We start from the raw sequence: 14,025 nt of genomic DNA, 5'->3' as shown, positions 1-14,025 counted from the left end.
GGCACATCCCGGAGCCAATGGGAGCGGCGGCTGGGCGGGGCCCCCGAGGTTTCCAAACGCTCCGCGGCGCCATGGGCTGAAAACTAAACCGAGATGGAATCTCCCAGTCTGAACCGGTTTGAGCCGGTTCCGTGCCTGTGGCATTAGGAGGGGGAGACGCGCCGCGCTCAGTCCCCGTCGCCGCCGCCGCGTGTGTGACCTGCTCGTAGGGGACCTGTAGCTGAGGGGGCGAAGTTTAGTGCGAGCCGCGGGGGGGGGGTGGCGGGAATGGGGGCGAACTGAGCGCCGGGCGGGGAGGGCGGCAGCCGCAGGGGCAGCGAGAGCCGGCGGGGCCGGGCCTGGGCGGCGCGGGAGGCGCAGCCGGGTAGAGATCCCCCCACAACAGCGAGGTCGGAGCGCCGCGCCGGCCGCTTTCCCGGGGCTGTGGGGAAGGCGCGGAGCCGAGCGCGGAGCCCCGGGGGCAGCTGCGGGCGCCTGGTGCAGCCAGGCCGGGCACGCTGCGAGGGGAGGAGTGGCGCCACTAACCCCGACCCACCACCGAGGAGGGAGCGCTCGCCTTCCCCCCCACCTCTTGCCGTGGTGGTTTTTTCCCTCCTTCCGCGCTGTTTTTTTTTTTTTTTTTCCCTCCTTCCGTGGTCTTTTTATTTTTTCTTCTTCATTTTGGGAAGGGATTATTTTTGGTGGTCTTTTTTTATTTTTTTTTTTTCTTGTGGTGTGTGGTGGTTAGAAACTTGGCTCGCTCGCCCCTACTTTCTGAAGGAAGAGGCTGTGAGAAACCCCTAGGTAAGCGAGGGTTGTGGGGGTGTCGCGATGGGCAACGCGGAGGGGGCAAAGGGGGGTATTTTGAGGGGCAGAACGGGGGGATGTGCCCGTGCAGGGGGCCCCAGTGCCTGGCCTATGCTAGGAGAGATGTGATGGACCCCGTGGAGAAGCCCTGAGGGGCGGGGGTGCGCTCGGATGGGGTTTGGGGTACGAGCATCCCCGGCCTGGCCGAGCGCAGCCACGGATGCTGCGGGGGATGCTCCTCGTTAGGAGGGGCCCGGGCAGGCTGGGATCGGGTACGGGCAAACCCGGCGACATAATCTGTAAATTATTAGGAGTGGAAGTTTCCAGAAATATTTTTTGTGTGTATGTTCTGTGCAGCAGTATTGAAACGTCCGCCTGGATCACGTGGGGAGCCCTGTATAGCGCGCAGGGCTGGAGCTCAGGGGAGAAGGGGGAGGAGGGAGGGGGAGGCTGCGGGGCCACCGCGCTCCGCAGGGCCCCGGCCCGCCCGACCCAGCCCCGGGCCCTTTCCCCGCCGGGAGCCGGTGCCCCGCCGGCCGGAGCCGGGAGCGGCTACCCGAGAGCTGGGCGCTGCCCGCCCAGGGGCGCTGCGGCAGGAGCCGGGGAAGGCCGCGGCGCTGGGTGGTTATTTCCAGCCGAAAATGAACGCTCCGAGGTGTCGGTCAGATGTTGCTTAATCCGTCTCGTCCTTCTTCACGTGTGTGTGTGTGAAGGAGCAAAGGGAAGGGGCGGTTTCGTTGCCATTGCTGGTGTGAGGAGCGTGATGCGAACGCGTTTGTCGTGCGCTGCGTTTCATAGCCACTCACCCCTCCTGGGTGGGCTTTACAAGTGGTGCAGCTAATTCCTTGGAAAAGGGAGGAAATTCACTTGCATTGCGTGCTTGGAAATGGGGCATAGTGACTCTCCCAGGGTGGGTTTGCTTTTTTTTTTTTTTTAGTCTGCCCTCAGTGAGCTTTAAATATCTGGGTTAAAGGGTGCTGCTGTAGGATTCATGGTAAATGCTCAACATTTCTCACTATTAAGTGCCTGCTGTTATTCCTGTGTGCTACGGGCCAAAATGAATCGGGTGTACCACAACAAGCTAACTGTTGTGTTAAAGGTCCAGGGTCATCGAGAGTTGGGATAACTGTGTAAACAGTGCTGTTAATGCAGTTCTTTTGACCTTCGGTAGATGTCACATTCTTGCTGTGTTGTAGTCGAAATTTTTTTTTTCTGGTTTGGTTTTTGCTTTTTGGGTTTTTTTTTAACTTTTTCTCTTCTGCTTCTGTTTGCTCATTTATTGAAGGACTGATCACTGGTGGTTCTTAGAGATGAGGCTTAAATGTGTTCCGGAGTTCAGCATGATGGGGGAGGGAAAAGTGTAGGAGTATAGTAAATCAGAGATTATAAGCTTCATGTGGGTAAAGGGTTAGGACTGGGAGATCGAGTTGGCTGCAGGTGGTGGTGGCCACAAAGCCGCCATTTCTGTGTTTCGGCTGGCGAAGTAGGTAGGTCATATTGAAGATAATGCTGGGAGTGGCGAAGGGCCCTATTCAAAACATTTCCTTTCTGCTTCCATGTGTTGAATAACTTCTCTCGGTCACGCTGCTCCTCCTTGGCGCTCTCGGGGTGGCCTGAAAACCGCCGAAAGAGGCTCAAGTCTGAAATGAATGGCCCTACCTGAGGAGCGACTGGTGCACGACATTTATTGTAGTTCGGAAACCGCTATCCCGGCTCAGCCATGGAGGCCAGGTGTGGACAAAAAGGGGCGTGCCTGGGAGCATTAACTGCTCTGAGCCTCTTCATGGGTGCAGTTTCCTTCTAGTGGTGCTGCTCACTGGCTCTCATTTGCCAGGTGACATTTTCAGTCCTCCTGAGCCAAAAGAGTGGAATGAAGAATGAAGTCAGCCTTTTCTGCTGCTATGTTTTTCGCTTCCCAAGTTAACATAGCAATTTTGAAAACATTAGGAGTTGAAGGAGGGAGGAATAGACATGGAGTGTTAATTTTAACTTATTTTGTTCCCTAATCGATATTTGTTTTCTCCTGGTTTTGTGGGAACATGGAAGAAGACTTGATTGGATGTTGAGATGAAGCTCTTGAAATGGTTATGTTAGTGTAGTAATACTGAGTTTTCTAGTTGAAAATACAATTAGAATATTTGGGTTCAAAGCTATCTTTATATATAGAAGTAACAGAAATTCCTTGACACTACTTGCAAATGCACATTTCCAAACAAAAGATTTTCCTTGTCTGTATGGTACAGTAAAACTTTCACTTAATTAGTAATTACTAGGGTTGAGGCACAGGTTTGTCCTGCTCCTTACTTTTGAGCATGACTTGAATACATAAAGCATGAAATAAATTCTTCCTTACACATGGAGCTATTTAGTAAGAGCACATCTGACTATGGGGCGTGTTCCTGGAAGAGTTTCAGGTTGTATCTTTCTGAGTATGCAGATGGCTCTGGTGTAACTTTTTGATTGATCTTGCACTTGCCCAGGCTTCTAGCCGTTTGTTAAGTGAGCAGTTTTATGTGAGATCCGTAGGTTTACAGGGTTTGGAAAGGAGGGTGAGTGGCACAGAAGTGCTGTGGATGGCAGGGTGGAATATATGTTAGAGTTGCCATTTTCTGTGAGAACAGGGCAGTAAACTTGATTAGGTGTTTCAAAGTGGGGAAGGGAGGGTGGTGTGAAAAAGCTAGAGTGTAATTTACAATGAAAACTTCTGTGACTTCTGGCTTGCTTTCCTACTTTTCACCAATGTCTTTATCCTGCACCAGTCTCTGCCTGGTAAAGAATCTCACACACCCCACCTGACTCTCTTTGCATAATATCAAGGCTGTTCTATCTAGGACAAAGAGTTAATGCGTGTGTCCCTGGGTTTAGGGGGATCTGAAACCTCCAGTAGAATTCCATTTCAGTTTGAAGTGATCTCACATGGCACACAGAGTAACCTGCTGATTCAACAGTCCCTTTGCTTCATGGTCTCAAAGTGCCTTCAGTCAACTTAGTTTCAGTGGTATTTTTTTACTTGCATGTGGTTAACTTCTAAGGAGGTTTTCTTTTTTTTTTCTCAACTATTTGAAAAATGCCCTGTGGCTAATTTCTTGCTCTGTGTATAGATCACGTTTCACCTCCTTACCCAAGTGTTTAAAAGCTTTTGGAACTGAATCTTCTGAATGTGCATGTTGGCCTCGGGAACTCGATACTCGGCTGAGGTTGCCAGTCTGGGTTTTGATTGTAGTGACACAAGGCTTTTCGGCCAGCAGACATGTAGGGGTTGATAGCTGTTTTGGAATAAGCCCCAGGGTGCTGGTAACACAGCCCTTTCTCTAGTCAGACTGTTACTGTGTGTTTTACCTGTTGAGGACCCTGAGAGTTGAGCTGGGGTAGTGATGGGTGAATTTTTCAGGGCGGGGGGGAAAGAAAAGTTTGTCCTGGTATGTGCCTCAATTGAAGCAGTGTTATATGCAGTGTTATCTACTACTGCTAACATAAGCATCTAGTTTTAATGAGATAAATGAACTAATTTGAAGCACTTGCTTTGCAGCGGTATCTGGTAATAATTTCTTACTAATTGATCAATTTTTAAAAATTTATTTTCCAGTAATCTATGCCAGCAATTATGACAATGTTAGCAGACCATGCAGCTCGTCAGCTGCTGGATTTTAACCAGAAACTGGATATCAATCTCTTGGACAATGTGGTGAACTGCTTGTACCATGGAGAAGGTGCACAGGTAAGGTGGACTTGGAACATACATTTATTGACCATGTTTAACCTTACAGCAAATCAGCTGAGCAAAATCAGTTAATTTCAGTAACAATTAGTAATATTAGTGAATATACTAAGCTAGTGACGAGACTATCACTGGCAGTCACATGAAATGTGAATTCACATTGAAATTACTCTTGGAGAAATGTTTATTTGGAAACTGCTACATCAGTGTACATTTCTAGCTTGCCTTCTGATGTTGAGAATTATTAGGAAATATGATTTGGTAAGGTCACTTGATGCAGCTCACCTTTCTGACTTAATTCTTCAGGAAGGTCTGAACTACCTGTAAGTTGTTATCATGGACAGGATTGCAAAGCCATAAAAGTAATGTTTGCTTCAGCTGAGAATTGCATTTAAAAGAAAAATCTTTGTGATGCTATTACTCTGTTTGTATTTATAAAGAAGCATGTAACGCATATTTAATAGAAGAGTTTGTTCCTTGTGTCTGGACTTCTTTGTTCTCCATTACAGTTTGCACAGGTTCTTCTTGCATTCTTTCCTTTGGACTTAGTGCAGATTGTGAAATATTAAGTTGAAATGGAAGGACTGTGCATTTGTGTGTCTGCATATATTGCCTTGAAAGTGAATCTTGTATTGCTTTAAAAAATATAATTCTTGAACTTCTTTGGAAACAAGACTTAAATGTTGAGAGCAAGTATTGCTACAAAGGGTGTTGGCATAGTTCCTTTTCTGGCATATTTTAATTGTTCAGGCTCAACAAATTGGGAGTTTCAGTGTCAGGCATCTCTTACTAAGATAGTCTTGCACAACAATAAGTGAATTAAATGGGACAAAGTAGCTGATGCTCTTCTATTCTTTCCAGCTGTTAGAATAAACAATGACAGACATGCATATACTTGCTTTGTGTACCTCTTTAGGGGGAAAAAAAGCTTTTGTAAAGATTACTAATGTGAATTCCAATAGCTTTTGAAATAGTTTGTTGTTTTTTGAAATATTTGCATTTTGGGTGTTCTAAATTCAAATAGTTACTTGCTGTCATTTTTTAAGTGCTTGGATGACAGAAAACTCCTTGTAGCTTTTGTTTTAGAAGTATGGACATCTGTAGCACTTGTTTTGTGATCTTTTACTGCCTTGCAAAACAGGTGATGCTTATTATGTTGTTTGGTTTGAAAAGAGTTGAAAAAGTTGGGAAGGTTTGTAGGGAAAATAAAGGATTAACACTAAATACAATGATCAGATTGCCATTGTTCTGGCATTGTGAGAAGTTGCTTCACTTAAAACAGCTGGGAAAAGTCTCCAGTACTTAGAAAATCAGTACAATAAGATGCAAAACTCCAAGAGGTGGTGTTTCACTGGTAAAAGTAAATTATTATGCAAACTTGTTTAAATACATGTACTTACACATGTCACCTCAATGAAACTTGAGTCAGCTATTTTAGTACCTTTCCACACTGGAGACATTTCAGGGAGTCTGAGCTTTCCCTCTTCCAAGGAGTTAGAAAAAATGCAGGAAAAAATGGTTCTCAGTGGACTCTGACAGCTCAAGTCCTTTACTGAAGTGTGACAGGAATAATAGGAGTTGAGGAAACGAAATATTAAAATTGGGAGATTACCAGTGGTTTTCCTGGAATAGGTCAGGGTAATGTCAGGGTAAAACTGGTTTAGAATGCAACCTGAATGGCCTGTGCTGAACTTGCTTTCAGATTCACCTGCCTCCTCCTTCTGCTTAGTTCTTATCTCTGCTTGCAAAACGTTATCTGCTGATCTGTGTTAGTCAAGAAAGAAGCTATTTTCTGTCCTGGAGATTTAATTTTTTTTTTCCTCTCAGCTTTTTGGGGTATACTTCTCTGAAAAGAAAGAATGTCCCCACCCCAGTGCACCACATGACTAAGGAGATTTCATGCAACTCATAAATGTTTACCTGGACTCATCCTAGCCTCCTAGCCATTGATTTGTAAGATCTTTGCATGTCCAGAACGATGATTTGCAAATTTCTTTTTGGTACCAGCAACATGATAAGGCTTTGTTCTCGATTAACCATTATTACTAAACTGATACTGTTTATGAAACTACAGGGTTTGATGTCCAGAAAAGGGGTTAGTGGGTATGAGAGCAAACCTCTCAGCACTGAGAGAAGGATATGGACTGTCTGTATTTTGTTGGTGTTGAAATTTGATCCTGGGATATGTCACCAGTATTAGAAGCAAACAGGAGGCCAGTATAAAAACACACTTGCAGATTGAAATACAGCTCTTCCTTCCCCTTTAAAACAAAAATGTATTAAAAGTGCTGTTTTTTCTGATTTTTTTTTTTTTTTTTAACTCTGATGTCACACTGGAACAAAGGGCTGTACTGGTTGTGGTCTTAAGCAGAATATTTGTGTGGTACTTGTCCATATCAGATCTGCAGGCACTTGCTGGTCCAGTTGCTCCACTGTGCTCAGTTATATCAAGCAGGGGTGCAAGTGGTGATGTACAGATAGTTTAGACATTCTTACCCTTTCCTGTTGGAACCTCCACTTTTAAAGTCACATGCCAAAATTTGTCAGTTTCTTGTATTTTTTATATATATATATATATATATATATATATATATGGATCTTGACTGGGTATCTAAGTTAAATATGTTTTTTCTTACACCAGTTGCTGATTAGCTCAGATATGTACTTGGATGAGACTAGAAAGCTGCATGGCTGTAGTAAGTTCTAACTGTTGAAGTTAATCCTAAAGCAAAGCTTTAACTGCTTTGAAACTGTCCAATAGACTCTACAGTGCAGTGGAAGAATGGACTTAAGTTGTGTTAATTGTGTTGTAAAATGTCCACCTTGTTGGTAAGGCAGTGCCTGGTGCTTGCAGGGGGTACAATTTGCGGAAACATTTCTCAGTACACCGCACTTTTTGAAATGGCTGGCATCACTTTGACTCCCTATAAGTTCTTGAGGACATCCAAGCTTTTGAAAAGGGGTAGCTAAAATGAATTCAGCTATTTCAATGTGTAATTGCTTCAGATGAAGTTTCCAAGAAACCACAGCATCTAGGACAGTAATTGATAATGGCAGTCCCAAGGAAGAGTGAACCATTAGCGTGACCAGCTCCCTTCCTCCTGTCAACAGGTTTTTATTATGGTTTTATAGGTTGGTAGGTACACCAAGGATCCCTCAGAAGTAGGGATTGGAGACCTCTAATGCTTTGCTCTGTGGTTCTTCAAAATAAAATCAACAGTTCTGCAGCACAAAAAATGTTCCTGAAACCTGGCGCTTTGTATAAGTGTTTCCACTGGAACTACAAGGTTTGGGTACCCTAGAATGAAGCTTTTTATCTAGATGACTTTGTGGAAGGGAAGAGAACTTCATTCCCTAGTAGGTTTTCCCCATCATGTGTGCTATTCTTGCATGTTTGCTGCTGGTTTGGATGAATCATTCAGGATGGAAGAGTGGAAATGAGAAATTACTGTCCTGTATCAATGGGCTTTTGGAGTTTGGTTGTTACCAAACTTCAGCTCTCACAGAAGGAGGCTTGAGGGACTTGTTGCTGCTGGTTGAGTTCTGCATAACTCTTAGATAAGTGATATAAATGGAGTGTTACATATTGATGTCTTCAGTGACAGTATATAACTTCTTAAATAATCTAATGCTAACACTTTTTTCAAATCAAATTTTCTTTCAGCAAAGAATGGCACAAGAAGTGTTGACTCACTTAAAAGAACATCCTGATGCGTGGACAAGAGTTGATACTATTTTGGAGTTCTCTCAGAATATGAATACCAAAGTAAGCAAATTAACTTTTATTTATTTGGTTTTCCTCTTTCTTCCATCCATAAACTTTGAGGAAGGTATCTCATTTTTAGCCATAGACTTTCTTGATTCAATCCATATTTTTTTGATTGTCTTGTTCACAAGATTGCTTTAAGCAAGAACTGTAAATGAAAAAAATACTCAGACCTCCTTTTATATTGCCATGAGCTTATGCTTCCCCCCTTTTTTTTTTGAGGATGAGCTAAATTGGATACACAGATTTTTTTTCAAGTCATGTACAAGCATTATGCCAGTTCACAAGATTGGTATTGTGTCTATATAATCTGAGTAATGAAAAGTCTCCTAGAGCCACATTTTGTCCTTGAGTAAGTGCTTGGCTGTGTGTGATCATATTGAAAGCCATGTGCACGTAACTGAGGAGAAAAATTTGTCCCTAGGTGTGTTAAAGGCAAAACATACATTATTAGGGCAAGGTTTTGAGCAATCAAGAAAGGTTAAGCACCCCAAAGTTTGTAGTGCATCAGTTCTTTGCTACTATGCAGAACATATTTGCTTTTTACTGCTGTTGGAAATCCATCCATCATGGTAGAGTCTAAAATGGGCAGCACTCAGGGCTTTTTCTGCAATTTGAAATGCTGTACCTAAGACTTGTGAAGTTTGAGCCAAAATGATGAGCAAAACGTGTTTTCACTGTAGTAAGCTTGTTGATTATTATCTCAAATAACTGACATGCATGTTTTTCTGCTGGATACACACTGTGTTCAAACAGAAAAAAAATTGTGTTTGGATGGTTCCTGAAATCATGTGGTATTCATGAATCAGTTAATATTTTTTTTTCATTACTCTCTGGAGTTGAGGGGAAAAGAGTTTAAAGAACTTCCTCAAAGTAATACCTTTAAGCACCTTTAAGTAACAGTGTTTGCCTGTTTGCTTGCCTGGTAAACTTTGCTTTTTATACTGACAGACGTTACTAATGTTTAAGTTGATTTATCAACAGTATTTTTAAAAACTCAAATTTGTCTTGTGAAAAATGAGATGATTAGAGGAACAGAAAGAAAGCAACAGGTAAAGAATTCTTCAATTTACATAAATTGCAAATGATTTGGTGCTAAATTTATGCACTATGACATTTGGCTTTTATGCAATCATTTTTTTCTTTAATTAAAGCTGTTAACACTACCTGATATTAATCATAATGTTCCATTATGTTGATTGCTTGTAATAGGAAGAAAAGGGGTGTCTTCCTGTGCAACTGACACAGCTAGGCTTTGACGGCAGGCCTCCACAAGGTCTACCCTTTTGATTCCCTTTAACTGAATTCTGTTCATCAATTGTTTTTTGTTTCTTGGGAGGTGGGAGGGAAAGGGATTCGGTGCATAAAATAAGTAATAAGGGTGCCATAGAAATTTCTACCATAGGGATCATTTTGTGCCACTTTTTTTTTTTTTTTTGAGTATTTTGCTGTTGCCTGTCCCTCATCTTCATAACTGGGAAGTGAATTAGTGGTAGACAATTAGCAAACCAAGAGCAAATTAGTTTTTGAAAAGCTTCTGTCTTAGAGATAAAGATGTGTTCACATGTGCTGTTGTAGTAGTTGATTAAAAGGCAGGACTTAGTAATTGGTATCAGTGACTTTTTTGGGAGTGGTGTTCCTCATTGTCGGAGAAGTAAGAGTAATTAGAACTATCAAATCAAATGAAACAAAGTAAAGAGCCCCGAAGGCCCCTTGCAGGATGTTGGCGCTGATGGAGCCCTTCCAGTGAGGTGTGGCAAGAAGGATGTGCAGGTGAGAGTTGTACACAGTGCTGCTGCTGCTGTTCAGTGTCGAGTGTGAGTGTTAGGGAAAAGGAGTGTTTTTAAGACTGAGGAAGTGAACAAGACGCTGCAGAGGGCACAATCGAATGAGTAGAAATCTTTGCAGCATAGACAGCTTAAGGTCTGTGAACCCAAATGAGATGTTTGAGCAGGTAATGAGGGATACATGTGGCAGATTGCTAGAGGTGTCTAACCATTTCTTTGACTCCAGGAAATTCTCAGTGAGGGAAAAGCCCTCTGAAAATGAGGTCTGTCCTTAGTCAGTTGTTAGGTTTGTCATTTAAGTTTCATTTGTCATCTAGTGTTTATTTAAAATGAAAGCAGACTTGCCATTCTGGTGTAAAAGCTAAATAAGTTCACTTGTGGAAGAAGATTTAGGAGAAAACGAACATTTCTAGTTAGTTAATACCTGAAAAATTAATCTATGTGCCTGTAGAACATAGAAATTTCACTAGAGTTTACATGTACTTCAGGAAAGTTAGCACTGTCTGATATAAATGTTCATACTGTCAACATTGTTAGGAGCTTTTGTAAGTATGTTTTGTATCATGAGCCATGGATCACTTGCAGATGGGGTCTGTAAATTTATAGCAGTGGCTGAAATAAATTCTTATGATGCATTTTGCTTAGGAACATTTTTACACATTTTCCTGCATGAAAATTCCTTTGATTTAATTTAGCTTTCATGTCACATAATTAATTTACAGGTTAAAATATAGTTGATAAGCTTTTGCTGCTGATCATTGAGGCAATAAAAATACCCTGCCAGCTTTCTGTAATTCATAATTTCTCTTGGTGCCCAAGGTTTTGGAAGGGGACAGAATATTGCAGATGCAGGATGTGCACCTGGAATCTCCTGGGAACTGGGATCAGATAGGGAAGCAAAGGGGTGTAGGTTATGTTAAGATGAGAACAGCAAAACTGCTCTTTTAGTACAATGTAGCTTGGGACAGTCTACATTGTGTATTTTTAATTAAACTGATATCTGTATGATCCCTTTGGTCGAAATGCTAATGATCTTACTTTGTGTAACAACTAACCACTTTAAAGAGGAACTCTTATTCTCAGCCAAACTTGGAACTGTGAAAACTTGAGTTTACCTTTCAGGCATTGATTTTTTTTTTTTTTTGTTTTGTTTGTTTTGTTTTGTTTTGTTTTCCTATTCCACTGTAGATAAAGTAAATGCAAAACTCCTCATCCCCTTTTCTCTCCTGTCTATTCATGCTAATGGGGTTTTACATATTAAAGTTTTTTGGTTGCACCATGACAAACTTCTTTCCCTGTTACTGTGAGTTGGCAGTAGGGACAAATGGGCAGAGGGAATGGCCATTTGCAACGTTAATGGTTTCGGGTAAGAACATAGGAAGGAATTCCTGAAAGGTAAAATGATTTCCAAGAGCTTATTCATATTTTTATTGTTCTTTGACTGAGCACAAAAGTTCATCTTTAAATATTAGAAATAGCCGCCATATTGGGGTGGGGATTGAAATTAAATAAACCTTTGGGTCGTCTTGCTGTTCCTAAAGTAACACACCAGTGAAGTTTGGGAAATACTTTTTCTAGAAAGTGCCAGTGTCAAGACATGTGATGCTAAGACAAGATTTTTTTTTTCCAGCTCTTAGAGGAACAGTAGGAAGCTTGAGTCACCTTCCAAGCTGCTAAATATTTTAGGAGCCTGGTTGTGTTAATACTCAAACTTAGGAGCAGTCATTTGTGATACAAATTCATATCTGGCTGCTACTTTTCCAGATAACCAAAATTGTCTGCCAGAGGGCTTTTGATGATTGTTTTTCCCCCCTCCTGGTGTGAGCATGATCAAACAGCAGGACTTAGTATAGCCAAGAATAAAACAAGAAAATACTATGCATGAAACCTCAATAAATGGGTGAATAGACATATATTTAATAAAATTGTTAGTTTAAGAATCTTGAAGTCTTAGATGTTAAGTGTGAATGTCTGATTGAATGAGAGTCCTGAAAGTTAGTTGGTCCTACAGTAATGTACTCACATTTTGTTCTTCTCCAATTTCAGTATTATGGACTGCAAATCTTGGAAAATGTGATAAAAACAAGATGGAAGATTCTTCCAAGAAACCAGTGTGAAGGTAGGGAGGGAGTTTTCCTCAGAACTTCGTGTATTAACTGAGATTTAGACTTCCAGTCTATAAGTAACATTTCTGTCATGTGTTGTGATATCTTGAATGATGAAACCACATCTTTCACTTTTGTGATTAGTGGTCTCATTGGATTGGTGAGCAGCTGAAATTCTGTGCATTTGTGGGAAATATGTGACTGATAGTTTTGAAACATCTGACGTGAACCCCTGGCATTGAGGTAGAGGTTTTCATTTTCTGTACTTGGAACGGGAGGTTTTGTTTTCTTCACCCTCTCGAAGCTGTGTGTGCAGCCCCTAGCAGACACTGTGGCCCACTTGTTACCTTGTGTACGTTTGTGTTATTATTTGAAATTGTAAGCAGTTACAATGATTTTAAAATGGAAACACTAAATAAATGCACTTTCTTAGCTATTGATGGTCACTCATTCTGTTAGGCAGGGAGCTATAGTGTATAAACAGGCAGATTACTGTAATTGGCACAGTGTAGGGAGAGCCCCAGCATGGCATCAATGCAAGGAAGCTGTAAGTCTCTCTAAGTCTTTAAATCAATTCTGTTCTTAGTTTGTGGGTTTTTCCCTCCCTTGTAGCTTTCAATGTTGCTGACTTTTAGACGTTGTCTCCAGTAAATGGAAGTACCCCTGTGGTTGCAGGGTTAGTGCTCTTCACATAGCTGTCTGTCAAGTCATCACAACATGGGACTTCAAAACATTAAGTGCAACCACTTCAAATTCTTAACATTAAATGGTGTCACTCTTCTATACTTGGCTTTTTACTAAAAGCTGATCTTGGAACTAATTAAAGGTTCCATATTTCTGTGTTCTGCTGAGGGCTTTTATTAACTATGCTGAGACATGCTTTAAATTTTTACTGCCAGTGCTTTGGTTCTGAAACTATGTTAATTAAAACTGAATTTGAAGTGTTGAGGAAAACAAATGCATAGAGAAGGATTTTGACACTCTTGTGCTTATTCCTCTCCTTGACTTTCTCCCATCCCTTCCAGCTATAGGCTGGCAAAGGGTAGCTGTCTTTGAAAGTAAAACTGGAAGTGAAGTTTTCATTCATTCTGCTGCTGGAGATTTCTAGGGAGCAGCTTCAGCTAAGGCTCAGACACAACTATGCCCTTTTGAGAAACTAAAAGAGCACCTTAGTTAGCTAAAGTTAACTTTCTTGTGCTTTTAATTACTGGAGTATTTCAGCTCAGTCATATTTTGTTACAACCCTGACTATGAGCACTTAGTTTCAGCATTTTGAAGTTGTCCTACAGTTTTTGCTGTGGGAGGTATAGCAGGAGGAAGAGGAGCTTAGGGGTATTATTGCCCACTGGTGAAGGGAGATGTAGGGCAGATGTCACAGGGATGGACCTAACTTGATAGTTTGGAACTGAATGGGTGCCAAATACAGGATGCAATTCAGAAATTCAGAGTCTTAAAATTCATTCTCTTAATGCGTAGGAGAGCTGAGAAACAATGGTGGAGGGATGAGGTTGCTGCTGGTTGTGCTTTGGGTCATTTTATCTCTAACAGTGACAGTGCTGTTGGGGTGGTTCCTGCCATCTAAGAAGATGCAACAACTCTATATGTTACAAGGCAAAATAAAGTTACTGTTTGTAGTTGTGTAATCATCTTGAGGTATCCTATTCTTACTTTTTCTGACTTATATATCTATGAAAACTCAGAGGAAATAAAAAAAAAATCCTTTATAATAACAAAAGTGTGGTGTTTGTTCAGCTTTGAAAACATTTTCCCTTTGACAGAAACAAACTAAAATAGTGAAATTGACTTTTATCCTGTTCTAGGGAAACTAGGTTAGTGGCTTTTACTTTTGTGGTAGAAGAGGAA

At 41.6% G+C, this 14,025-nt stretch overlaps 1 protein-coding gene across 5 annotated transcripts in view; it reads left to right on the top strand.

The window, feature by feature from the left end:
- The first annotated feature begins 36 nt into the window (after positions 1 to 36).
- Positions 37 to 14,025, top strand: part of XPO1 (exportin 1) — a 34,942-nt gene continuing 20,953 nt past the window's right edge. Inside the window, exons 1-6 of one of the 5 annotated variants that reach the window (XM_085576973.1) lie at positions 38 to 190; positions 728 to 783; positions 4,373 to 4,504; positions 8,169 to 8,270; positions 9,483 to 9,546; positions 12,104 to 12,176. Coding sequence is in view for 4 of the 5 variants with exons in the window: in XM_021527486.4 (XP_021383161.1) it covers positions 4,379 to 4,504; positions 8,169 to 8,270; positions 12,104 to 12,176 (301 nt within the window). In the remaining variant the exon portion in view is untranslated. Of the gene's footprint in view, positions 206 to 276; positions 784 to 1,294; positions 1,442 to 4,372; positions 4,505 to 8,168; positions 8,271 to 9,482; positions 9,547 to 12,103; positions 12,177 to 14,025 lie in introns of those variants that run through there. The other 4 variants (XM_021527486.4, XM_021527487.3, XM_077781978.2 and 1 more) reach the window with 4 other exon arrangements.

Source organism: Lonchura striata, chromosome 3 (genome assembly GCF_050655825.1).
Source record: "Lonchura striata isolate lonStrDom1 chromosome 3, ASM5065582v1, whole genome shotgun sequence".
NCBI classification, from domain to species: Eukaryota; Metazoa; Chordata; class Aves; order Passeriformes; family Estrildidae; genus Lonchura; species Lonchura striata.
The sequence above is the reverse complement of the archived record's forward strand: the minus strand, read 5'-3'. Positions and strand labels throughout refer to the sequence as shown.